This window comes from Phacochoerus africanus, chromosome 10 (assembly GCF_016906955.1).
Source record: "Phacochoerus africanus isolate WHEZ1 chromosome 10, ROS_Pafr_v1, whole genome shotgun sequence".
Lineage (NCBI taxonomy): Eukaryota > Metazoa > Chordata > Mammalia > Artiodactyla > Suidae > Phacochoerus > Phacochoerus africanus.
Genome location: NC_062553.1, coordinates 87,742,641 through 87,768,573, shown reverse-complemented (window position 1 = coordinate 87,768,573; position 25,933 = coordinate 87,742,641). Strand labels below are relative to the sequence as shown.

The following is a 25,933-nucleotide window of genomic DNA, read 5'->3' as shown; positions in this document are numbered from 1 at the left end:
AAAATACAGAGTCTTCCAGAAACAAATTGTACTCATTTCCCCATAATAGAAGTACTCATCAGCACACGGTAAATAAACATATTCTGCCTATTGTTCTTAGCAGCTCCCCCACAGAATTAAATACCAACAGAGTAAGACTATGGGACAATGAGAAAGCACTTGAAAGAGCAATCACTGGTCTGGGTGATATAGGAGGAGATAAAAGTCCCCTGAGTCCCTCCTTTCTTTGGTGAGTCATACCAGGAAGTGATCATACAGAAAGTGAATCTTTAAGAAAGAAGTAGAAACTGATCATGAAAATAAAGCATGTTCTTTACTGTGGCTCCCAATGGACTTTGAACCAGTTTTAGATTCAAATATAACAGGAATATTTCAGTGACCAAGTCCACTGATAACAAAGGAAAAGCAGTACCTTCACTTTATCCCCTTCCCACCAACTTTGCCCAAAGCTATTTAGGAAGACTGAGGAGACACCAAGCAAGCAAGAAAAAGAACACAGACTTCAGAACAAACAGCATGACATCCTGTTTCTCAGTCATGTCACTAGGACCAGTGCTGGTACTAAGTACCAGTAACAGCAGTATATATCACAGAATACAGAAAACAGAGTTTTCAAATACAGTAAATTTTCCATTTTCCCATTCCAGTTTCCCATCTAATCTCTGAGCAAATATTTGTCTATTATTGAGACAGCATTACTACATTTTAATTTAGATACCTCCCAATATTCAGCCTTTACTGAATGGTGGGGACAGAAGCCAGGCTCTAAAGTCCATATATTTCCGGTACTGTTATTTTTCTACTCCTATCTCTTATTCTTTAATGTTAAGAATAATAATAACCAAATATGCTAATGATACAAAATTCTTCAAGTATAAAATTTCAAAAACTTAATTTCTTTTCTAATTTACAAATTATCTAAATTCTTAAGTACAAATAATATATGATTAAAATATGATGGGATTCCCACATTGAATTAGATGTAATAGTCAAAAAACAAAGACAATAACTAAAGAGATACAAAATTCTAAATTAAGATGCATCTAATTTGATATATGGTATATACCTATATACTCTAAAAGACAAAACGATGGATTTTTATCAGGAAACTAAATCTACTTTCTCAACTAACACTACTGTTCTTTCAATTTTTCCCTCCCAGGTCATTCCAATATACACATGTTCCAACAACTCAGGCAACTCAAGCCCAACAGTACCTTCCACAACCTTCTATTTCCTAATTATATGAGGACACATGACACACATGTAGTTTCATGCATTGTACATTCCTACTCTCAATTACCTATTTCCCATTAAATTCATTAGTTCATGCATTAATTTCTATAAACAAAACAAAAATGTAATACATTGGATGCCTAACCTCTTGATTTTCTACTCCATTGCTGGAAAGCTCCAAAATAGAACCTCCACTGTCAACCACTGCTGATGTCATTGTTTATTCCCTGAGGAAGCTTCAAATGCTATTAATCAACGTAATTAAAGGTTCATGGATGACTGCCAGTGTTATAGGTTTGTGTTATCATGTTTTAAAAGTCAATAGAGATGGAGTAGAGTAGATGTCCAGAAATCCAGTCTTCTAAAGATGATTAACCAGAGAGCCTAAAAAGAGGAAGAATTTGAAGTTATTAAAAATATACAAGAAAGATTTAAAGCAAAACCTATTCTGCAATCTAATTTTTAACATTTTTGTAAACTGTGAAAAAGGAGATAGTTATACAGCCTTGTATCAGAAGAGGGCAGTAATGAGCATTCTGCTTAGAGCTGTCAAGTTCAGTAACAATTTGAAGTTAAGTTTTTACCAACTTATTGCACATGTTATGACCTTATGATATTTACTGTCTAAGAGATAAAATGTTATAACTTCCTCCTCTTATTAATACATACTATTATTCCTGAAATATTTTGGTGAAAATTCCTACCATTAAAAAAAAAAAAATGCTATGCACTGGGCCAAGACAACTTTTAAAATTATTCACCTAACAAATTAAAAGAGTAGTTTGAAAATAGTGAAATGACTTGGAATGCCTTTACTATTTATTACTTTATCATTCTTTCCTCGATTTTATTTTTTTTAGTTCAAAATACAATATAGCAAATGGTTCCAGGTAACATTAATTCAAGCTTTTTTCCCTGGTAGAGATGAATGTCAATATGTACATCATCTAGATTCATTTATTTGTATTATTCCTAAAAAGCTACATCTTATTTGATTTTGTTAATGTTGAATATTTCAGAGAAATTACAGACTCACTTCTAACAGGATTTTTTCACAGTGAAATTAAAAAATGCAAAAAATTAAGCACATTTATGGAGTTCCCGTCGTGGCTCAGTGGTTAGCGAATCCAACTAGGAACCATGAGGTTGCAGGTTCGATCCCTGCCCTTGCTCAGTGGGTTAAGGATCTGGCGTTGCCAGGAGCTGTGGTGTAGGTTGCAGACGTGGCTCGGATCCCTTGTTGCTGTGGCTCTGGCGTAGGCCAGTGGCTGCAGCTCCGATTGGACCCCTAGCCTGGGAACCTCCATATGCTGCGGGAGTGGCCCTAGAAAAGGCAAAAGACCAAAAAAAAAAAAAATTAAGCACATTTAAAGAGAAAAGAATAAACATTTCTATTAATCAATCCATTAATATTATGTCCTATATTAAGTTTGAACATGAGTACCATACAGATATATAAATAAAATAATAATTTCCATAAACTTCTACAAGAAAAGAAATATCTGAAAAAAAAGCATAAATTCCACCTCCCTAAGACTCATTCAGTACTATTAGTCTCCTTTTTGATCTTATCAACAGAAAATGAGAGAGGAACTATTTATCTTAAAAAAAATTAATAAAAATCCACAATCTTATCACACTACTATAAAGTACTACAATATTATAAAGTAACAACTATTTTCAATTTGTTTTCTAATCACAGATAGTAACAGCAGAAATAAATTTTACTTACAATTTGAAGGTTTAGTAGTCTAATCATCCTTCACTATTTTCACAACTTGGCAAGAGCTAAAATATAAACCAGCAGTTCTCTGGAACTACTAGTGGGGGGAAAAGAGAGTATTAATATAATTCTACTAAAAATATTTTGCCCAAAGTAGGTATAATTCATACAGTATTACTTATTACAATTAAAAGAAACCATCTCCAAAGCCTGATAATACATTTTGTAACGAACATATTAAAGAAATTATTCCTGGAGTTCCCACTGTGGTGCAGTGGGTTAAGGATCCAACTTCAGTGGCTCAGGTCTCTGGGGAGGTGAGGGTTTGATCCTGGCCCAGGGCAGTGTGTTAAAGGATCTGGCACTGCCACACTGCAGCGCAGGTCATAGCTGTGGCTTTTGTTCAACCCTTGCCTGGCCCCCGGAACTTCCATATGCTGAAGGTACAGCCTTAAAATAAATAAATAAATAAAAATAAAAATAATTTTGGAGTTCCCGTTGTGGTTCAGTGGAAACAAATCTGACTAGTATACATGAGGACAGAGCTTCGATCCCTGGCCTCTCTCAGTGGGTTAAAGATCTGACACTGCCATAAGCTGTGGTGTAGGTTGCAGACGCAGCTCAGACCTGGCATTGCTGTGGCTGTGGCATAGGCTAGCGACTACAGCTTCAATTCAACCCCTAGCCTGGGAATCTCCATATGCCGCAGTATGGCCCTAAAAAGACAAAATAATAATGATAATAATAATTTTTAAAAGAAATTATTTCCAGGCTACTAAAGAATCTGAAGGTTTTTTTTTTTCAAACTTAAAACTTTAAGTCACCACAAACAACCAAGGATAGATTTCAACACATATATCCTATACACCATATTTCGTGCTCTATTTCAATTAACCAACAGGATTTTAACAAGTGGTGGCAGGTATAACACCCCAGATCTCCAAAAGTATAAAATCAACTTTAAATTACTACTACCTATTAATTTTTCTGCTGTTCACTTTGCTGCTCTCTCACCCTCCAAACCTAGCATCCAGACACACTGAAACACCCCAAGCCTCCTCAAATAGCACTCTTCCTTTCTAAAACTAATCTACTGACCTATGCACTGGATCTTAGGCCTTGTTGCACCAATTATTCCCTCTTTTCCCTTAACTTTCTCTTACTTAACATTGGGTCCATTCCCTCAAAATATAAACATTTACAAGTCTCTTGTCTTAAACATGACTCCTCCATGACACTGCATAGTCCTCCAGCTACTGCTCTAGTTTCCTCTTTCTCAGATAAAGTCCTACCAAAAAAAAAAAAAAAATCTTTTATACTTTGCACCCACGTCCTAATTTCTCAGGTACTCCTTCTATGGAAGTTTGGCATCAATCACCACCAAATGAAATTTTTACTAAAGTCTGGTTATCAAATCCAATGGATACTTTTCTGTCTTCAAAAGACTTAATATCTTTAAGCATATGACACTTGATCATTCCCTCCTTGAAACCTACCTTCTCCCTCTCTAGCTCCCTCTCCCACTCCTTTTCAATTCCCTCTTGCAGCCGGCCCACCCCTAGTTTTCAAGGAGCTTGAAGAGTACAAATATAAGCCCATATGTCATATGTCTAAATAGTTTAAAGTTATAAACCAAACTAACAAGCTAGTATGTTATTATTCTATCCTCCTATCCTGACATATATACTTTTATAACAACCTATAGGGCTAAGTTCAGATTTAGAATTTTCAGATTCAACATCTATTGGGGATGGAAAGACCATACCCTAACTTCACCCTGCAGCCTGCCCCTTTTCTTCTTTCTTTTTCTGGCTGCACTGGCAGCATACAAAAGTACCTGGGCCGGGGAGTGAACCTGTGACACAGCAATGACAAGGCCAGATCCTTAACTGCTATGCCACCAGGGAACTCCCAGCCTACCCCTTTTTCTCATCCCAATTTTGGCTCCACTTTGTACTATAAGGAGCCTCATACACATACATGTAGACATCCCAGACAATATGTCTCAGCTCTGGCCATATGCCTGCAAACAGCTGCCAGTTGGCCTAGGGAAGCCCATACATGTGGTACAGTCAATAGAGGTGAGAATCAGGGAAAAGATCTGCAAAGGACCACACTGGGCAGGGAATTTTGGGGTTAAAATACTCTTAGCTTGATCTCAAAATGGGTACCAGATGGACTTGTTCCCTTGCTCCCTCAAAATCCTCATCCTAGATCCGGAGGGGTGTAATTGAAGGACTTCCAAAGCACAAGCTCAGAGCAAGTTTCCCACTTGGATAAGTTTAAGGACAGTGCCACTCTCTGGTCAACTCTTACACGTAGGTACTTCCAGAATCCCATCCCTAGTCCTCTTCTGACTCCCTCACACTTTCATATACTGCCACAGCTTCATTCAAATCTCTCTTCCATTCTAAACCATTTTATTTTTTTACTTGCTTTTTTTAATTGCTCAAATGAATTTATCACATCTGTAGTTGTATAATGATCATAACAATCTGATTTCACAGGATTTCCACCCCAAGCACATGACCACACCCCCCAAACTGTCTCCTCCGAAGACCATAAGTTTTTCAATGTCTGTGCATCAGCATCTGTTCTGCAAAGAAGTTCAGTCTGTCCTTTTTTCAGATTCCACACGTCAGTGAAAGCATTTGATGTTGGTGTCTCATTGTATGGCTGACTTCACTTAGCATGATAGTTTCTAGGTCCATCCATGCTGCTAAAAATGCCGGTATTTCGTTCTTTTTAATGGCTGAGTAATATCCCATTGTGTATATGTACCCCATCTTCTGGATCCACTCCTCTGTTGATGGACATTTAGGTTGTTTCCATGTCTTGGCTATTGAAAACAGTGCTGCAGTGAACATCAGAGTGCATGTGTCTTTGCAAGTCATGGTTTTCTCTGGGTAGGTGTCCAGGAGTGGGATGGCTGGATCAAATGGTAGTTCTGTGTTTACTTTTCTGAGGCATCTCCATACTGCTCCACAGTGGTTGCGCCAATTTACAATCCCACCAACAGTGTACTAGGGTTCCTTTTTCTCTACACCCTCTTCAGCACTTATTGTTTGTAGACTTTTTGATGATGGCCATTCTGGCTGGTATACGGTGGTACCTCAGAGTGATTTTGATTTGCATTTCTCTAATAATGAGTGATGCTGAACATCTTTTCATGTGTTTCTCGGCCATCTGTATGTCTTCTTTGGAGAACTGTCTGTTTAGATCTTCTGCCCATTTCTTGATAAAAACCCTTCAGAAAGTGGGCATAAAGGGAACCTACCTCAACATGATAAAGGCCATATATGACAAACCCACAGCGAACATCATTCTTAATGGTGAAAAGCTGAAAGAATTCCTGCTGAGATCAGGAACAAGACAAGGATGTCCGCTCTCGCTACTACTCTTCAAAATAGTTCTGGAAGTCCTAGCCACAGCAATCCGAAAGTAAAAGAAATTAAAGGATTCCAAATTGGAAAGGAAGAAGTAAAACTATCACTATTTGCAGATGACATACTATATACCTGGAGAATCCTAAAGACTCTACCAGAAAACTGTCAGAGCTCATCTGCGAATTTGGCAAAGTCGCAGGATACAAAATGAATACACAGAAATCAACGGCATTTCTATACACTAACAATGAAAGAGCAGAACAAGAAATTAGGGAAGCAATCCTGTTTACCATCGCATCCAAAAGAATAAAATACCTAGGAGTAAACCTACCTAAAGAGACAAAAAACCTGTACTCTGAAAACTATAAGCCACTGATGAATGAAATCAAAGATGACATAAATAGATGGAAAGATATATCATGCTTGTGGATTGTAAGAGTTAATATTATCAAAATGACTATACTACCTAAGGCAATCTACAGACTCAATGCAATCCCTATCAAATTACCAAGGACATTTTTCACAGAACTCAAATAAAATATATATTCTAAACCATTTTAAACTTTGTCTATTAGACACTTTCTTACCTGTACTTCCTTGCCAAATTAAATTGCAAGCATCTATTCCAGGATACTCTGAGGACTCCATTAATTAATTTAACCATTCAACAAATATTAATTGAGCACCCTTTGTATACTAGTAGTTTTCAGTTGCCAGAAGCATAACAGTGAATAAAGTGAAAGTTCTTGTTTTTATGGGTCTTAAATTTCAGTGAGGAGAGATAAAAATAAACAAAATATACACAGCACACATAGATGGTGATAAAAGTTCAGGAGACAAATGACCAAAGGGAGAGAATATGCAAGAAGGAAGAGGAGCGCAATTTGAAACAGGATGATCAGAGAAGAATTCACTGCAAAAGTGACGTATGAGTGAGAACCCAAAAGTAGGAATGAGTTGTGCCAATGACTGGGGCGAGGAAAGGGGAGCCCAAGAAAAGAGAAAATTCAAAATCTTTAAGAAGGAATTCAAGATCTTTAAGAGGGAATACACCTGAATAGTTTAAGGATCACCAAAAAGGCAAAAATGGCTGGAGAAAAGTGAGTAAGAGGAAGAAAGAAGATGGTAACAGGTAAGGGAAGGGGGCCAGAGAGGCTCTCTGCAAGGACTCTTTTACCCCAGGAAGGAGGATTTTATGCAGAGAGATAACCTGATTATTATAAGCATCATTCAGATGCTGGGTTGAGGACAAGGGGTCAAGGGCAGAAGAAGGGAGATCAATTAGAAGTTACAGTAATAATTAGATGATAAACGATAGTGGTTAGGCCAGAGTGGTAGGTTCTGGAGAGAGTGAATAGTGGTCAACTTCTGGAAATTTTTGTAGATAAAATGGACAAAATTTGATAGCAAATGGATGTGGGTGTGAAAGAAAGAGAAAAGTCAAGAATGAACACAGAGAAATCTGTCAGAGCACCTAGACTAGACATTAAATGGGACGAATAAAAGTGTGGAAGAAGTTCGACACGTCCCAAACTAAACTTTTCCTCTGCTACCTCCCCCAAAGTGTGACCTCTCCTATTGCGCTTAGCTCAAACAAGTTGCCTAAAAAACAGATGAAGTCATTTGCTACTCCTTTCTCCATCAATACCATCACACTCTCTCACTCTTGACCCTTTCTCAATAATCTCATATTCTCTGCCCTTGAGGTCCTTATTATTATTTCTCTACATTATTGTAAGAGACTCAGAATTTGCCTGTCTCTACTCTTCCCTCCCTTCTGATTCATCTAAATAAAGTATCAGGGCGATCCAAGATGGAATAACGTCAGGTTACTCTCAAAATTCCTCAATAGTTAAACATCACTTGTAAGATGACATCTCAACCTTTTTGCAAGCATACTGACTTAGCAGAAACAAGCCAGGGTTCTATGTCTCTTTTACAAATGAACTTATTTGCAGAACAGAAATAGACTCACAGACTTATGGTTACCAAAGGGGACAGGAGGAAAGGGAAGAGATTGGCTGGGAGTTTAGGATTGGCACTTGCACACAGCGGTATATGGAATGACTGGCCAACAGGGACCTGCTATATATAGTACAGGGAACTCTACACAATATTCTACATTCTAGGATAATCTATGTGGGGAAAGAAACTGAAATAGAATGGCTGTGTGTGGAGTTCCCATTGTGGTGCAGCGGAAGTGAATCTGACTAGTAACCATGAGATTGCAGGTTCAAACCCTGGCCTTGCTCAGTGGGTTAAAGTTGCCATGAGCTATGGTGTAGGTCGCACACACACCTCAGATCCCATGTTGCTATGGCTGTGATGTGGGCCAGCAGCTGTAGCTATGATTAGACCCCTAGCCTGGGAACCTCCATATGCCATAGGTGTGGGCCTAAAAAGAAAAAAAAAAGGGGGGGGGGGCATGTGCACCTGTATAACTGAATCACTTTGTTGTATAGCAGAAATTATCACATTGTAATTCTACTACAAAAAACTTTAAAAAAGGGGAAAAAGTTAGGAAATGTTCATTCTGATATGCTTCAGTATAGAAATCACAAATCTAATCCATGCCCACCTATCTAGTCTCATCTTCCTTTACTCCCACCATCTTACTGGTTTATTTCACAGTTGTATATAGTTCTCTATATTCTCCCTCTTGTCTTGACACCCTTCCCATTACCCATTTGGCCAACTCCTAGCTGTTCTACAAGCCTCAGCTCTAAAGAAACCGCCTTCCCAAGGGGCTCATTATTATTTTCACAATGCTCTTACCCCCCATTACACAAACCTCCCCCACAAAAACAAAGGGAAAGAATAGGTTCCAGTAGGGCAGTCACTTGCCACCTCCCATCAACCACATCAAGCTCAACAAGTGTGACCTGCTTCAGAGCCCTCTAAAATCTTGCTTCTCTTCTTACCACTTTCTCAAAGCATCAAGTTCTAAACATCTGTGTATCCAGATGTGGTTTATAACACCTAAACCAGTGACTTGCATATAGCAAGTACACAATAAAGATGTGATGACTATGAGGATAAACAAACACGTTCCCATAGGGAACTATATCTAGTCACTTACGATGGAACATGATGAGGGATAATGTAAGAAAAAGAATATATATATGTGTGTGCATTACTGGGTCATTTTGCTGAACAGCAGAAATTGACAGAACACTAAACCAACTATAATGGAAAAAATAAAAAACATTTAAAAAAAATGTTCCAATCAGACAAATATCTTCGCTGTTCACTACACAGACACATGCTCATTCCACCCCATCCCTTTGCTGGTTCCCTTCTCTCAGGAACATCCTCTTCTTTGGTTATTCAAATACTACCTGTCCCTCATGGACAACTCTTCTCCTTTAATAATATCACCTCTTTCCTCTCTCTTACTATATGAGTTCTTTCAATGACATTTATTAAGCACTTACTATATACCAAATAAAGCATTATTCCAAGAACACAAAAATGAGGTCAGACTAGGTCTTCAAACAGCTTAGAGTCTAGTAAGGAGAAACACACAGAGGCAATTACAAAAATGTAAATGCCGTATAGGAAACCACAAAGTACATTGGAAACATTAAAAAAGGAGCACCCAAGTCAGCCCTGGGGTGGATGGGGTGGGGAGGTTCTATAAAGACTTCAGAAAGGAGTCACCATTTGGTCTGGGACTGGAAGAAGGAGTAGAAATTGGTATAACAAAAAGAGAAATAACTCTGAACAATGAATACTAAGTGAACCCTCAGGACTGAAAAAAACTCTTTGAGAAATGACAGAAAACTAAATATCACTCAGAAGTAAATTCAGCTCAGACTATAATTTAGTTGCTTAGGATACAATCACACTCTCATCAAAAATAGTTTGTATATGATTTTATTTATATAAATTACAAACACAAGTAAAATTCGACCCAGGATATTGGAAATAGGATATTACAAAAGGCTACTATCAGTAATAATAAGGAATGATTAAAATAGAGAATAGGCGTTCCCGTTGTGGCACAGTGGTTAACGAATCCGACCAGGAACCATGAGATTGCGGGTTCGGTCCCTGCCCTTCCTTAGTGGGTTAATGATCCGGCGTTGCCGTGAGCTGTGGTGTGGGTCGAAGACGCGGCTCGGATCCCACGTTGCTGTGGCTCTGGCGAAGGCTGGCGGCTACAGCGCCAATTGGACCCCTAGCCTGGGAACCTCCATATGCCACAGGAGTGGCCCAAGAAATGGCAAAAAGACGAAAAAATAAAAAAATAAAATAAAATAGAGAATAAAGGGGAGTTTCTGCTGTGGTGCAACTGGGACTGGCAGTGTCTTGGGAGCGCTGGGATGTACAGGGTTTTTTTTTTTTTGTCTTTTGTCTTTTTAGGGCCACACCCTCAGCATATGGAGGTTCCCAGGCTAGGAGTCCAATGAGAGCTGTAGCTGCCGACCTATACCACAGCCACAGCAATACAGGATCTGAGCCGCATCTGCAACCTACACCACAACTCATGGCAACGCCAGATCTTTAACCTGCTGAGAAAGGCCAGGGATTAAACCCATGTCCTCATGGATACTAGTCGGGTTCGTTAACCACTGAGCCACAACAGGAACTCGCTGGGATATAGGTTTGATCCCTGGCCTGGCCCAATGGTTTAAAAGATCTGGCGTTGCCACAGCTGTGCTGGAGGTCACAGCTGCAGCTTGGATTCAATCCCTGGCCCAGAACTTCCATATGCCATGGATGTGGCCATTAAAAAAAATAATAAAAAAAAAAAAACAAAAAAACCAAGAGAGGTGTTCCCTGCTGGTGCAGTAGGTTAAGGATCCCACATTGTCACTGTCATGGTGTGGGTTTGATCCCTGTCGTGGGAACTTCCACATGCTGCAGGCACAGCCAAAAAAAAAAAAAAAAAACCAAGAGAAAAATATGAAAAACACACAATTCACAAAAACAGATATAAAAATAGCCCTTAAACATATGAAAGAATTTCAAATTCACTCACACAGAAATGCAAATTTTTAAAAACTGGGATACCATTTCTCTCAGATACTTCTCTATCAGACTGGTGAAAATTAAAATATATAGCACATGTACTTACCTTTTAAAACAGCTTTATTGAGATATAATTCATGTATTACACACTTCACTAACTTAAAGCATATAATTCAATGGTTTTTTGTATATTAATGAAGCAGTGCAATCATCACCACAACCTAATTTTAGAACATTTTCAGCATCCCCACCCCCAAAAAAAACCTCATGTCCCTTAGCAGTCACTTCCCATCCTTCCCCAAGCCCTAGGCCTTGATTAGACTAAAGTACTTTCTATCTCCAGAGATTTGCTTGTTCTGGCCATTTCATATAAACAGAAATTTATGTGGAGTTTTGTGACTGGCTTTTTTCATTTAGTATGTTTTCAGTATTCATCTATGTGTAACAGGTATTAGTATTTCAATTTTTCTTATTGCTGAATCCATAGCATAGATATATCACATTTTATTTAGCCATTCATCAGTTGGTACAAATTTGGGTTGTTTCTATTTTTCAACTGTTATAAATACTGTTGCTATAAAAATTCATGTACTAGTTTTTGTGTGGACATATGTTTACTTTTCTCTTGGTATACCTAGGAGTGGAAATGCTGAAACACATAGTAAACTCTATGCTTAACATTTTCAGAAAATGCCAAGCCACATCATCTTACAATTCTCATCAGTATATAAATTCTCATTTCTCCACATCACCATCAGCACATGTTGTAGGTAACCTGATATGCAGCAAAAGATAATATACCACCTTGATAGATACAATAAAAATCAACTGATAAAATTTTATAAATCAAAGAAAAAAAGCTGCCAAGACTCAATGGCAGAATATCGAAAACTTTGACAGATTCTGGGAACAGAACAAATGTACCTACTTTTGCCACTTCAATTCAAAAACCACGATGGCGGAGTTCCTGTCGTGGCTCAGTGGTTAACAAATCCGACCAGGAACCATGAGGTTGTAGGTTCGATCCCTGGCCTTGCTCAGTGGGTTAGCGATCCGGCATTGTCGTGAACTGTGGTGTAGGTCGCAGACTCGGCTTGGATCCCGCGTTGCTGTTGCTCTGGCGTAGGCCGGTGGCTACAGCTCTGATTCGACCCCTAGCCTGGGAACCTCCATGTGTCGCGGGAGCAGCCCAAGAAATGGCAAACACACACACACACACACACACACACACACACACACACACACACTGGCAATCCTGACCAGTTAGGTCTGATAAGGAAAAATTAAGAGGCAAAAGAAATGGAAAGGAAGAAATGAAGCTATCATTGCTTACAGATGATAAGATATAAGAAGAAGAGGGGGGAGTTCCCATTGTGACTCAGTGGTAATGAACCCAGCTAGTATCCATGAGAATACAGGCTCAGTCCCTGGCCTCCCTCAGTGGGTTAAGGATCCAGTGTTACCATGAGCTGTGGTGCAGGCTGCAGATTCGGCTCAGATCCCAAGTTGCTCTGGCTGTGGTATAGGCCAGGGGCTACAGTTCTGATTCGACTCCTAGCCTGGGAACTTCCATATGCCACGGGTGCAGCCCTAAAAAGACAAAAACAAATAATAAATTTTTTTTTAAAAAGAAGAGAAAGAGGATCTGTGAGGTATACAAATATAAATCACTATTTTAAAAAAGCAACTCTTTTCCTATATACCAGAAACAAACAGAAAATGTAATTTTTAAAAAGAGTGTCACCGAAGTTCTCTGACGGCCAAGCAGGTTGAGGCTCCTGAGTTCTCACTGCTGTGGCTCTGGTTACTGCTGTACGGCATAGGTTCGATCCCTGACCCTGAGGAACTTCCAAACAGTGCTTGTGTTGCAAAAAAAGGAAAAAAAAATACAAAAAAAAGAGAGAGAGAGAGAGAAGATGATATAAATGATGCAACTCTCACTTACAGGAAAAAAAAAATACAGGAGTTCCCACCGTGGTACAGCAGAAACAAACCGGACTAGTATCCACGAGGATGTGGGTTTAATCCCTGGTTTTGCTCAGTGGGTCAAGGATCCTGCATTGCCATGAGCTGGTATAGGTCGAAAATGCAGCTCATATCTGGCATTGCTACAACTGTGGTGTAGGCCAGCAGTTACAGCTCCAATTCAGCCCCTAGCCTGCAAACTTCCATGTGCCACAGATGCAGCTTTAAAAAGCAAAAATAGGAGTTCCTGTAGCGGCTCAGTGGTTAACGAATCCGACTAGGAACCATGAGGTTGCAGGTTCGATCCCTGGCCTTGCTCAGTGGGTTAAGAATCTGGCGTTGCCATGGGCTGTGGTGTAGGTCGCAGACGCGGCTCGGATCCCATGCTGCTGTTGCTCTGGCGTAGGCCGGTGGCTACAGCTCCGATTCGACCCTTAGCCTGGGAATCTCCATATGCCGCGGGAGCGGCCCAAGAAATGGCAAAAAGACAAAATAAATAAGTAAATAAATAAATAAAATAAAAAGCAAAAATAAATAAATAGAATATCACTTACAATATAACCATGAAAAGTATAAGATACCCAAGACTCAATCTAACAAAATATTATGCAAAGGCCTCTATGGAGAAAATAAAAAAAAAAATCTCTTGAAAGAAATGAACAAGTCTTATATATATGAAAAAAACAGCATGTTTTTGGAAGGGAAAGCTCAGTATATTAAAGATGTCAACGTTCACCAAATTCAATTAACAAATTCAATGTACTTCCAGTCAAAATTCCCAAGAAGGTTTTACAAAAAACTTGACAAAGCTAGACAACTATGTAATCCTGGACAGTTATTTACCTCTTTAAACTTCAACACCCTCATCCATAATAAGATAGTAAAACAACTCTGGGAAGTAGGTGTATTTAGTTCTTCTAATTCTTTACATAAAATGCCTGGTACACTCTGAGTATTTAACTAATGTGACTTTACTATTATCTCCTTGATAGCATCAATCAGTGCTGTAGCATATTGCCAAAGCTTCACATAAAAATAAATTAGTAACAGAACAAACTCCTAAAATGCAACTGCTCCTCATGTAAAACTGAGATGTTCATTCTTACAATTTGTTAAAACAAATTTCTTCAACATTTTAAAAGGATAAAAAGTAAATTAATGCATCTTTTAAAGAAAGAATTCCCTTCTGAAAATTGAATTAAGTCTAAGGAGAATATAGTTTTTTGGTTTTTGTTTTTGCCATTTCTAGGGTCACACCTGGGGCATATTGGAGGTTCCCAGGCTTGGGGTCTAATAGGAGCTGCAGCCGCCGGCCTACACTAGGGTCATAGCAATGCAGGATCCAAGCAGCGTCTGCAACCTACACCACAGCTCATGGCAACGCCGGATCCTTAACCCACTGAGCAAGGCCAGGGATCGAACCCGAAACCTCATGGTTCCTAGTCAGATTCGTTAACTGCTGAGCCATGACAGGAACTCTGTAAAGAGAATATAGTTTACAAATATTTGGGCCTATAGGTCAGGGCTGGAAAAAACTGAAGCAGCAAGAGGTCATGTCATGAGATTTACTTTAGGGCAAGGTGATTGATCGAGGTAATTTAAATTGGATGCTAGAAATCTACAAGATAAGAGAAAATATATGAAATTACTGGAAGAGATCTTAGAGCTCATTTTATAAAAGAATAATAAATAGAATAAAGAGACTAATTTGAAAATCAAGTAAAATAACATTCCAATCATGAAAACAATTTTGCATATCCCATATCACAGATAATACCTCAAAGTCTTCATTTATTCATGGTCCTGAGTTATGACACATAAACAAAGACACAGAATGACCACAGACTAAAAAGTTAATTTATATAATTTGTGACTTCGTCTAAGTTCTGTTTAAGATATTTTGATGCTTTCCTTGCTAGGCATGTTTCAGTTGGTTTCTTCTTCAACCAAAGAACTACAATGGCCAGCTTACCAGGCATAACTGAACAAATGGTGGTTTGTTCAACTTATTTTGTAATGGTGAGAATCTAACAGGGAAATATCACCTAAAAATACTCTGAGTAGACAGTTCCTGCTGTGGCACAGGAGATTAAGGATCTGGCACTGTCTCTGCAGTGGCTCTGGTTGCTGCTGAGGTGTAGGTTCAACCCCTGGAACGGCACGGTGGGTTAAGGATGTGGCGTTGCCACAGCTGCACCTTAAATTCAACCCCTGGCCTGGGAACCTCCATATGCCATGGGTACGGCCAAAAATATATATAAATAAAATAAAAATACTCTAAATAATCCAAACACAATAGTTATTTAAATAATTAATGAGGAAAGAGATCGGAAGACAAAAATCAACCTGGCTTGGCTGTCCACAGTTATCACTAAAAATGATACTGCTGCCTAGCTATACTCCTTTAATATTTTTGGTCTTTTGTCTTTTTAGGGCCACACTGGTAGCATATGGAGGTTCCCAGGCTAGGGGTCAAATCAGAGCTACAGGTGCAGATTTCCCCACAGCCACAATACCACCAAATCCTAGGCACATCTGTGACCTACACCACAGCTCACAGCAACGCCAGATTCCTAGCCCCTAGCCCACTGAGCAAGGCCAGGGATCAGACCTGCATCTTCATGGATACTAGTCAGGTTCGTTAACTACTGAGCCACAGGAACTCCGCCTTTGATATTTTTAACACTCATAATCTCTGTTACCATTTCATGTATGCTCAAATTCTAGGGCAAAAATAATAAGGGGCAGAATAAGTATACAGAGAAAGAGCTCATTAAGCACATCTTAGAATCCAACCTATCTTGAGGATAAAGATATGCAACAAAAGTCTAGTTATTAATCAAAAACTCTAAACTTATATGAAAATTCATTTCTAGACTTCATCAACTATTTTATTTTTTGGTCACACCTGCAGGATACAGAAATTCCCAGGTGGAAATAAATGGTTAGCCATGTATATTCTATAAACAAGCACATTTCCAATTCATGTAAGCAGCAGAGAAAAGAATAAGTACTAGGAAGTCTGGTTAGAGACAATGTAACGATCAAAGTCATAGCCTATACCCTGACCATTGCTCAGATGTTTAAAAAAATCTCAAATCTGGTCATAATAGCCTCTTGTACATCTAAAAAGCGATACATAAAAGACTTTTCAACTAATTTAAGGTAGTTAAGCAGCTCCTTTATAGGAAGCTGAAGCTAAACATGATCAGGATATATGGCAGATTCCCAGTCATCGAGAAAACCTAAAATCTACTTAAGTTCTATTCAGCAAGGCAAACTGGGAGAATTCTTCTTTTTGAAGGACAGATAAACTGCTGGCCCAGCAACTGCCATCCTCAAGATCCTAATGTAGATAATTCCAAAACCTTTGCTAACTTCTTCACTTTAATGATTTAAAAGGAAGCAAAGAACTGTTTACAAAGAATCTTTTTTTTTAATATTCTGGTTTGACAGGACATGAATCCATTAAAGAGAATTTATCCTAGAGGAAAGTCAATAACCAGCCTATTTTTTTTTTCTTCTTCCAAAAAATAAAGGAATAACAGCAGGTAACATTTATAGAACTTATTCTATTGCCAGAATTACTCTCAACTCACTATATGTATTAATCTATTTAATCCATACAATCCTACAAAACAGGTATTATTATCCCCATTTTACATTTGGGGAAATTCAGGCATGAGGAGATTTTAAGTAACTTATGCAAGGTCAAACAAAAGGCATATGAGAGAGTCAGAATTTCAACCTAAGCAGTCTGGCTCTAGGGTCTATGCCCTTAAAGTTTTTCTTCCTCTTGATTATACAAGTGTTTTTAAAACTAAAACTGCCAAAGAATCATATAGAACTTCTCCTACAACACCCTGGGGAATTTTTCTACCTACTTCCTTACTGGCTCACTTAATGGGCTGGTTAGAAGGCTTAAAATATGCTAACTTGGAATTACATGTATCTTATCTATTTAAATACACATTTTTTCCCCTTTCCAAAAAAGAGGGGTGGCACCAAGAAGGAAGGAATTATTTAACTCTCAAATTCTCTCATATAAGTTCTATAGGCCTTAGAGAGAAAATGACAGCATCAGGAATTCTTTCTCCTTTGCTCTCTTCAGGGTTGAGCTTATTCATTTTTTAGAAATGTTGACCTGCAATTCTATATTAGCAAGAAACAAAGATTCTCAGGTGTAGGCTTTATATCTTACTAAAATTCATCTTTAAGTAACAGAACTACCTGGAAACAAAATATAAACATTTTCTTTTTTTTTTTTTTGGTCTTTTCTAGGGCTGCTCCCGAGGCATGTGGAGGTTCCCCGGCTAGGGGTCCAATTGGAGCTGTAGCCGCCAGCCTATGACATAGCCATAGCAACACAGGATCCAAGCCAGAGTCTGTAACCTACACTACAGCTCACGGCAACACCAGATCCTTAACCCACTGAGCAAGGCCAGGGATCAAACCCGCAACCTTGTGGTTCCTAGTCGGATTCATTAACCACTGCACCACGACAGGAACTCCCTAAACTTTTTCGTACTGCTAAATAAAATGACCCCTGCGGAAACAATTGGGGGGAAAAGTGCATCCAGTCTCCCACTTTGACACCTAAACTATTCACAAGACTATCTCCCTTTATCTAATTAAACCAAGGTTTACAGCTTCCTCTGTAGGCCCTGGAACACAAGCACTTATGAGGGTTATAGAATGTACAATGAATAGATGAACAAATGCATGCTTATTTTATTTGAAAAACTAAATATCATCTTCTCCGTTGTTCCTGGGACTCTAATCACTAAGCAAGTATTTTTAGATAAATTTCAAAAAAGAAACATCAGGAAAAAGTTATTTTCTCTTCTATTCTTTTTTTTCTGTGCATGTGCTTTTTAGGGCTGCAACTGTGGCATATGGAAGTTCGCAGGCTTAGAGCCTGAAGGGAGCTACAGCTGCTGGCCTACACCACAGCGACAGCCACACCAGATCCAAGCCGCATCTGTGACCTACACCACAGCTCAGAGCCCACTGAGCAAGGCCAGGGATTGAACCCATGTCCTCATGGATACTAGTTGAGTCCTTAACCTGATGAGCCATAATGGGAACTCGTCTCTTTCTAGAAAATCCTACATATATTTACTCACACTAAAAACTGTTTAAAAATAAAATTATATACTGGGATGTAAACTAACTTTTTTTTTGCCACATCCACGTTATGCAGAAGTTTCCAGGCCAAGGATCAAATCTGTGCCACAGCACTGATCTGAGCCACAGCAGTGAAAATGCCAGATACTTAACCCAATAGGTCATCACGGAACTCCACAGGCTATAAACTCTTAAGTCAAGAATGAAGGTCACCAACATACTTTTCCAGTGTTTTGTCACCACACTTGAAAAAAAAATCCAGGGAGTTCCTATTGCGGCTTAGAAGGTTAAGATCAAGCCAGGGCTAGCCCACCCCTCCTCTTTGATCTCATTCATCCCTTATTTCTCTTTCTCACTGTCTTGCTGAGTTCCAGCCACACTGGCCCTATTCCTACAATACAGCAAGCTTATTTTTCACCTCCTGTTCTTTAGGCTACACAGCTTTTCCAAATCATCAACAGACTGAATCCTCCTCAAACCATTATGTAGATCTAACCTAAAACACCACCCCTTCAGAGAGACATTTCCTTCATGGCTCCCCTCAACCAAATTATATCACATTTCCGGGTAGCTCCCCCATCATTCTCTATTTGAAATCATATTACCCTATTTTATTTGTTCATTATATTTAGCATTCTCTAAAATTATCTTGTTTATATGTTTAATATACATCTCCTTTAATAGAATGTAAGGTTCCACGAGAACAAGTATTACATTTGTCTTATTTACTGCAGTCTCTCAAGGTCCTAAAATGAATAAATACTATACTACTAAATGTGTAGGCTCATATGAAGATTTTGATATTTTGTAACCATTCTAACACATTATATTGCTCGTAAGTGTCTTTTTTTTTTTTTTCCTACCCATCAGCACCTACTGTGAGAGAAGCAGCAAGTAATACGGACAAACAAGTAGACTTAACACTGCATAATCAGTTCAGAGAATGAAGCAGTTTCAGAATTAATGGCACATCTTTCAAATTGTACGCTGATCCCAACTAGTAATCAAAAGTAAATTGCTAACTATGTTTAAAAAGAAACTATCAGATGAAATACAGCATTTATGAGTAATACACTTTCCTGAATATCATGAAATACAGGGGAAAATATTAACTATAATTTAGAAATAAATTCCATTTTTAAGATAGTTTAAATATCATCCTCTAGCTAAAATTTAAGTTTATCTTGAAGAAACCATTTTTAAAGAATCACAACTATAACTCCTCAAATAGGCAATCTGAATAAAGATACTAATATTACTTTTTAAAAGAATAAAATGGAAATCTTGGAGTTGAAAAGTAAAACAATTCTAGAGTTGAAAAACATTAAGAGCCAAAATTTTAAATTCATTAACTGAGTTCAAAAGCAGACTAGAGATGACAGAAGAGACAATGCACTTGAAAAGTATCAATAGAAATTATCAATTATGAAGAATTTTTTTAAAAAATTTAGATGAACAGAGCCTCAGACTTTTACACAGCATCAAGCATGCCAATATACATGTAATGACAGTCCCAGAAGAAAAGGAGAGAAAAGGACATAAAAGATAATGTGAAGAAATCAGTCAAAACTTAACAAATGGTTAAAAAATATCAATCTATACATTTAAGTGTACTGAATCCAAAGTAGGATAAACACAAAAAGACCCACACCTAGACACATCCAGTAAAACTGTTGATTAAAAAAGACAGACCATCTTTGGAGTTCCTGTCGTGGCGCATTGGTTAACGAATTCGACTAGGAACCATGAGGTTGCCGGTTCGGTCCCTGCCCTTGCTCAGTGGGTTAACGATCCGGCGTTGCCATGAGCTGTGGTGTAGGTTGCAGACCGGCTCAGATCCCGAGTTGCTGTGGCTCTGGCATAGGCCAGTGGCTACAGCTCCGATTCAACCCCTAGCCTGGGAACCTCCATATGCCGCGGGAGCGGCCCAAGAAATAGCAAAAAAACAAACAAACAAACAAACAAAAAGACCATCTTGAGCATAGAAAGAAAAATAATTCCTCAGAAACAATACAAGCCAGAAAGCAGGATATGATATAATCAAAATGCTTAAAGAAAAAAATATGTAACAAAGAATTCTATATCCAGTAAAACTATTCTTCAAAAATAAAGGCAAAATTGGAATTCCCTTGGGCACAGTGGGTTAAGGATCTATTTTTGCTTGGTTTTTTGTTTTGTTTTGTTTTGTTTTTTGTCTTTTTTCTAGGGCCTCACCAGCAGCATATGGAGGTTTCCAGCTAGAGGTCCAAGAGCCACTGGCCTATGTCAGAGTCACAGCAACATGGGATCCGATCCGAGTCTGCGACCTACACCACAGTTCACAGCAACGCCCGATCCTTAACCCACTGAGCAAGGCCAGGGTTGAACCCACAACCTCATCGTTCCTAGTCGGATTCATCAACCACTGAGCCACAAAGGGAACTCCTAAGGAACCATTTTTGTCACTGAAGTGGCTTGAGTTGCTGCTCTGGCATGGGTTTGATCCCTGGCCTGGAAACTTCCTTTTTTTTTTTTTTTTAATGAAGTGGGCAGGATATAAATCATAGGTTCAAAATTTTTAAAAATAAATAAATAAAACATAGGAGTTCCCATTGTGGCTCAGCAGTAACGAACCTAACTGGTATTCATGAGGACTCGGGTTCAATCCCTGACCCTGCTCAGTGGATTAAGGATCCAGCGTTGCTGTGGCATAGGCCAGCAGCTGCAGCTCTGATTTGAGCCCTAGCATGGGAACTTCTATATGCCATGGGTGTGGCCCTAATAATAAATAAATACAAATTTAAAAATTAAAAAAAAGAAATAAAGGCAAAATAAAAACAATCCCAAGAAACAAAGACTGAGATAATTCACTAATAACAGACTTTCCTTACAAGAAATCCAAAAGGAAGTTCACTGGAGTAAAAGGAAGTAACCAGCCCATAACCCAAATACATTAAAAGAAGTAAAGAGCCCATAAAAGGTAAATACATGATAAATATAAACAAATTGTTTAAACACATTTTTCTTCTATTTTAAAAGACATGCAACTGCATTAAAATACTATAAAAATGTATTATTGAGCTTCTATAACATAAAAATTTAATGTCTAACAATACTAACAGACACACGGGGGGGAATGAAGCAAAGTTTCTGTATTTTACTATAATTAAATTAGTCAATCTGAAGTAAACTGTGATAAATTAAGACACACACCGTAATCCCTAACACAACCTAAGGAAATAACCTTAGGCTCAGCAATAACGAACCCGACTAGTATCCATGTGGGTTCAATCCCTGACCTCGCTCAGTGGGTTAAGGATCCAGCGTTGCCATGAGTTGTGGTGTAGGTCATAGACATGGCCCAGATCCCACACTGCTGTGGCACAGGTGGGAAGCTACAGCTCCAATTTGACCCCTGGCCTGGGAACTTTCATATACCGCAAGTGTGGCCCTAAAAGACAAAAAGAAAAAAAATTTTTCTTGAAGATAAAAATCTAGGTTCATATGCTTTCACTGATGAATTCTATCAAATATATTCAATACCAATCCCTCACAAATTCTTACAGAAAACAAAGGGAACACTTCCCAATTTATTCTGAGGCTAGTACATGTTACTATGTTACAAAATCCAAAATATGACAAGAAAACTACAGACTGTTATCTCCCATACAAAATATGACAAGAAAACTACAGACTGTTATCTCCCATACAAAATATGACAAGAAAACTACAGACTGTTAACTCCCATAAATGTAGAAACAAAAATGTTCAACTAAACATTAACATACTAAAACCAGCAACATGTAATAAGAATTATGTACCATGACCAAGTGGGATTTATCCCAGGAATATAAGGTTGGTTTAATTCTAAAAATTAATGTAATATACTCTATTAATAGAATAAAGGACAGAAACCACATGATCATTAGACATTAAGGTGATGGACCATTCTGGTTTGTCTGGGTCTGAAGGGTTTCCCAACATGCAGGGAAACTTACACTTCTAAAACCAGGACAACTGTGAGCAAACCACAACAATTGGTCATGCTAAGAGATGCAGAAAAAGCATTTGATAAAATCCAATACCCATTCATGAATTAGAAAAAAACAAACAAAACTTCGGAATTCTCATGTGGTGCAGCAGGTTAAGGATAAAGCATTGTCACAGCAGCAACTTAGGCAGCTGCTGTGACAAGGGTCTAATACCTGACAGGGGAACTTTAACATGTCGTAGATGCAGCCAAAAAAAAAAAAAAAAAGTTTAGTGGGTAGATCTCTCGGAAAGTGTTCTTAACACAGTAAAATTTTAAGTAAAACATTTGTATACTGAAAATCTTTTTTTTTTTTTGTCTTTTTGCTATTTCTTGGGCGGTTCCCGCGGCATATGGAGGTTCCCAGGCTAGGGGTCGAATCCGAGCTGTAGCCACCGGCCTACGCCAGAGCCACAGCAACACGGGATCCGAGCCGCGTCTGCAACCTACACCACAGCTCACGGCAACGCCGGATCGTTAACCCACTGAGCAAGGCCAGGGACCGAACCCGCAACCTCATGGTTCCTAGTCGGATTCGTTAACCATTGCGCCACGACGGGAACTCCATACACTGAAAATTTTAAACATCACTTAGAAAAACTGAAGATCAATAAATAAATTTTCATGTTCGTTTATTAGAAAACTCAGTATTGTAACACGACAATCCATCCCAAACTTACCTACAGATTCAATGCATTCCCCATCAAAACTGCAAAACAAGTCGATGCTATAATTTTTATAGAGGACCCAGAATAGCCACAATTTTTTTTTTTGGTCTTTTTTTGCTATTTCCTGGGCCACTCCCGCGGCATGTGGAGGTTCCCAGGCTAGGGGTCCAATCGGAGCTGTAGCCACCGGCCTACGCCAGAGCCACAGCAACTCGGGATCCGAGCCACGTCTGCAACCTACACCACAGCTCACAGCAACGATGGATCGGATCGTTAACCCTCTGAGCAAGGGCAGGGACCGAACCGGCAACCTCATGGTTCCTAGTCAGATTCGTTAACCACTGCGCCACGATGGGAACTCCTATTTTTAAAAACAAGAACAAAACTGAAGGGCTCACACTACCTGGTTTCACAAATTATAATAAAACACAGTCGTGGTACACTGGAAACGAATCCAGAAAGGAATCCTACTAGGAACCAAAAAGTTGAGGGTTTGATCTCTGGCCTCTCCGTGGGTTAAGGATCCGGTGTTGACCTGAGCTGTGGCGTAAGTCACAGATGCAGCTTGGATCTGGCATTGCTGTGGCTGTAGCGTAGGCCAGAGGCTACAGCTCCCATCAGTTCCCTAGCGTGGGAACCTCCACATGCCACGGGTGTGGCCCTAAAAAGACAAAAAGACCAAAAAAAAAAAAAAAACCATATAGTGCTAAGATAATCCATATGAACAAATTAATTTAGAGCCTTACATTTCACCCCATAAATAAAAATTAATTCAGGGAGTTTCCATTGTGGCACAGTGGGAACAAATCCGACTAGTACCCATGAGGATGCAGATTTGATCCCTGGCCTTGCTCAGTGGGTCGGGTGGGGATCCAGCGTTGCCATGAGATGTGGCTTGGACCCTGCATTGCTGTGGCACAGGCCAGCAGCTGTAACTCTGATTCGACCCCTAGCCTGGGAACCTCCATATGCCACAAGTGCGGCCCTAAAAAGCAAAAAAAAAAACTTAATTCAAAATAGATCACTCTAAGAGCAAAACCTATAAAACATCTAGAAGAAAACAAAGGAGAAAATCCTCAAGATCTTGGACTAGGTAGCGTTCTTAAAGCAACAAAAGCACGATGTATAAAGAAAAAAACTGGGAAACTGGCTCCATCAAAATTAAAACTTTTGTGCTTCAAGAGTCCAATTAAAAAAAAAAGAAAAGAAAAAAGTCACAGACTGGGAGCAAGTATTTGTAAATCATGTATCTAAGAAAGGACTCGCATCCAGAATTTTTAAGAAAAACCCTTACAATTCAATAATAAGACAATGGACAAAAAAATCTTGAATAGCTATTTCACTCAAAAAGATACAGGAATAAATATCACATGAAAAAATGTTCAACATCTTACATCTTTAAGAAAGATGCAAATTAAAACCACAATGAGTTAAACACTCTACACCCCTGTAGAACAGCTATAACAAAACAGATGATAAAGGTGATGATAAAAGTGTGAAAAAACTGTAACTCTCATAGCTTGCTGTTAGGAATATAAAATGTAAGGCCACTTCAGAAAACAGTTTGGTTGTTTTTTGAAAAGTTAAACAGATGACCCAGCAATTCTATTCCTAGGCATCTACCCAAGAGAATGAAACCATATGGCCACACAAAAACTTGTACTCAAGCTTTCAACCTTCATCATTTGCAAAAGTCAAAAACTAGAAACAATCCAAATGCCCATCAACAGGTCAACAGATAAATTATGGTATAATGATACCATAAAATACTATTCAGTGGTAAAAAAAATACCAACACATGGTAAAATATGGATGAATCCCAGAAACAGTACAGTAACTCAAAAGAAGCCAGATGCAAAAGACTACATACTGTATGTTTCCATTTACATGAAATATCTAGAACAGGCAAATCTATAGAGACAAAACATAAATCAGTGGTTGCTTGGGGCCAGGAGTGAGAATAAGTGTTAACCTCAAACAGGCCAGAGAGAATATATGAAAGTGATAAAAAGTTCTAAAACTGGCTTGTGATGATAATTTAACAATATATTTACTAAAAAAAAATCATTAAATTTTGCATTCAAAATTAATTTTTGGTATTAAATAACTCAGAAAGCTAATTTTTTAAAAAAGTGTATATACCCAACAGAAATGAAAACACATCCATATATAAAAAACTTGTACACAATGTGCATTGCAGCATTATTCATGACAGCTAAAAGGCCGAAACTCAAATTCCATCAACTAATTAATGGATAAATAATATGTGGTATATCTATATAATGGAATATTACTCAGCACTAAAAAGAAGCTATATAATGACATATGGTATGACATGGATGAATTCTGAAAACACTATGCTAAATCGAAGAAAGCAATTATGAAAGATCATACTTTGTATGATTCCATTTATATAAAATGTCCATTACAGGCAAATCTATAGAGACAGAAAGTAGATTAGTGGTTGCCTAGGTCTAGGGGTTTGGGGGGGTGCAGGAGGAAATGGACAATGACAGCTAATGGGTATGAGGTTCCTTTTTCAGGGTGATAAAAACGTTTTAAGATTTATTATGGTGATAGTTTCACAAATTTGTAAATATTTTAAAAACTACTGAACTGTACATTTCAAATTAGTGCAATGAATGTTAGGTGAATTATATCTCAATAAAGCTGCTATCAAAAATAACAAACCCTGGTGTACAATCTGTGAATAGGTAAAGCCATCAACACTGGTAAGGCCCTAACCACAGCCACAGTCACAGAGCTCTCTACTTAGCATAGAAAAATCTCAAAACTATAAATTCTTTCCACCCTACTTCGATCATTTTGTAAATGAGTATATATG

General features: G+C 38.5%; 1 protein-coding gene across 8 annotated transcripts in view; it reads right to left on the bottom strand.

Moving 5' to 3' along the window:
- Positions 1–25,933, bottom strand: part of ELF2 (E74 like ETS transcription factor 2) — a 102,868-nt gene that overhangs the window by 75,135 nt on the left and 1,800 nt on the right. For 4 of the 8 annotated variants that reach the window (XM_047751704.1, XM_047751707.1, XM_047751706.1 and 1 more), the window contains exons 2-3: positions 2,969–3,056; positions 1,382–1,620 (exon numbers count right to left, since the gene is read on the bottom strand). The exons of 2 other annotated variants lie outside the window; for them this stretch is intronic. In XM_047751704.1, coding sequence (XP_047607660.1) covers positions 1,382–1,453 — 72 coding nt within the window. In that variant the 5' untranslated portion in view covers positions 1,454–1,620; positions 2,969–3,056. Of the gene's footprint in view, positions 1–1,381; positions 1,621–2,968; positions 3,057–25,933 lie in introns of those variants that run through there. 2 more of the 8 variants (XM_047751705.1, XM_047751716.1) reach the window with 2 other exon arrangements.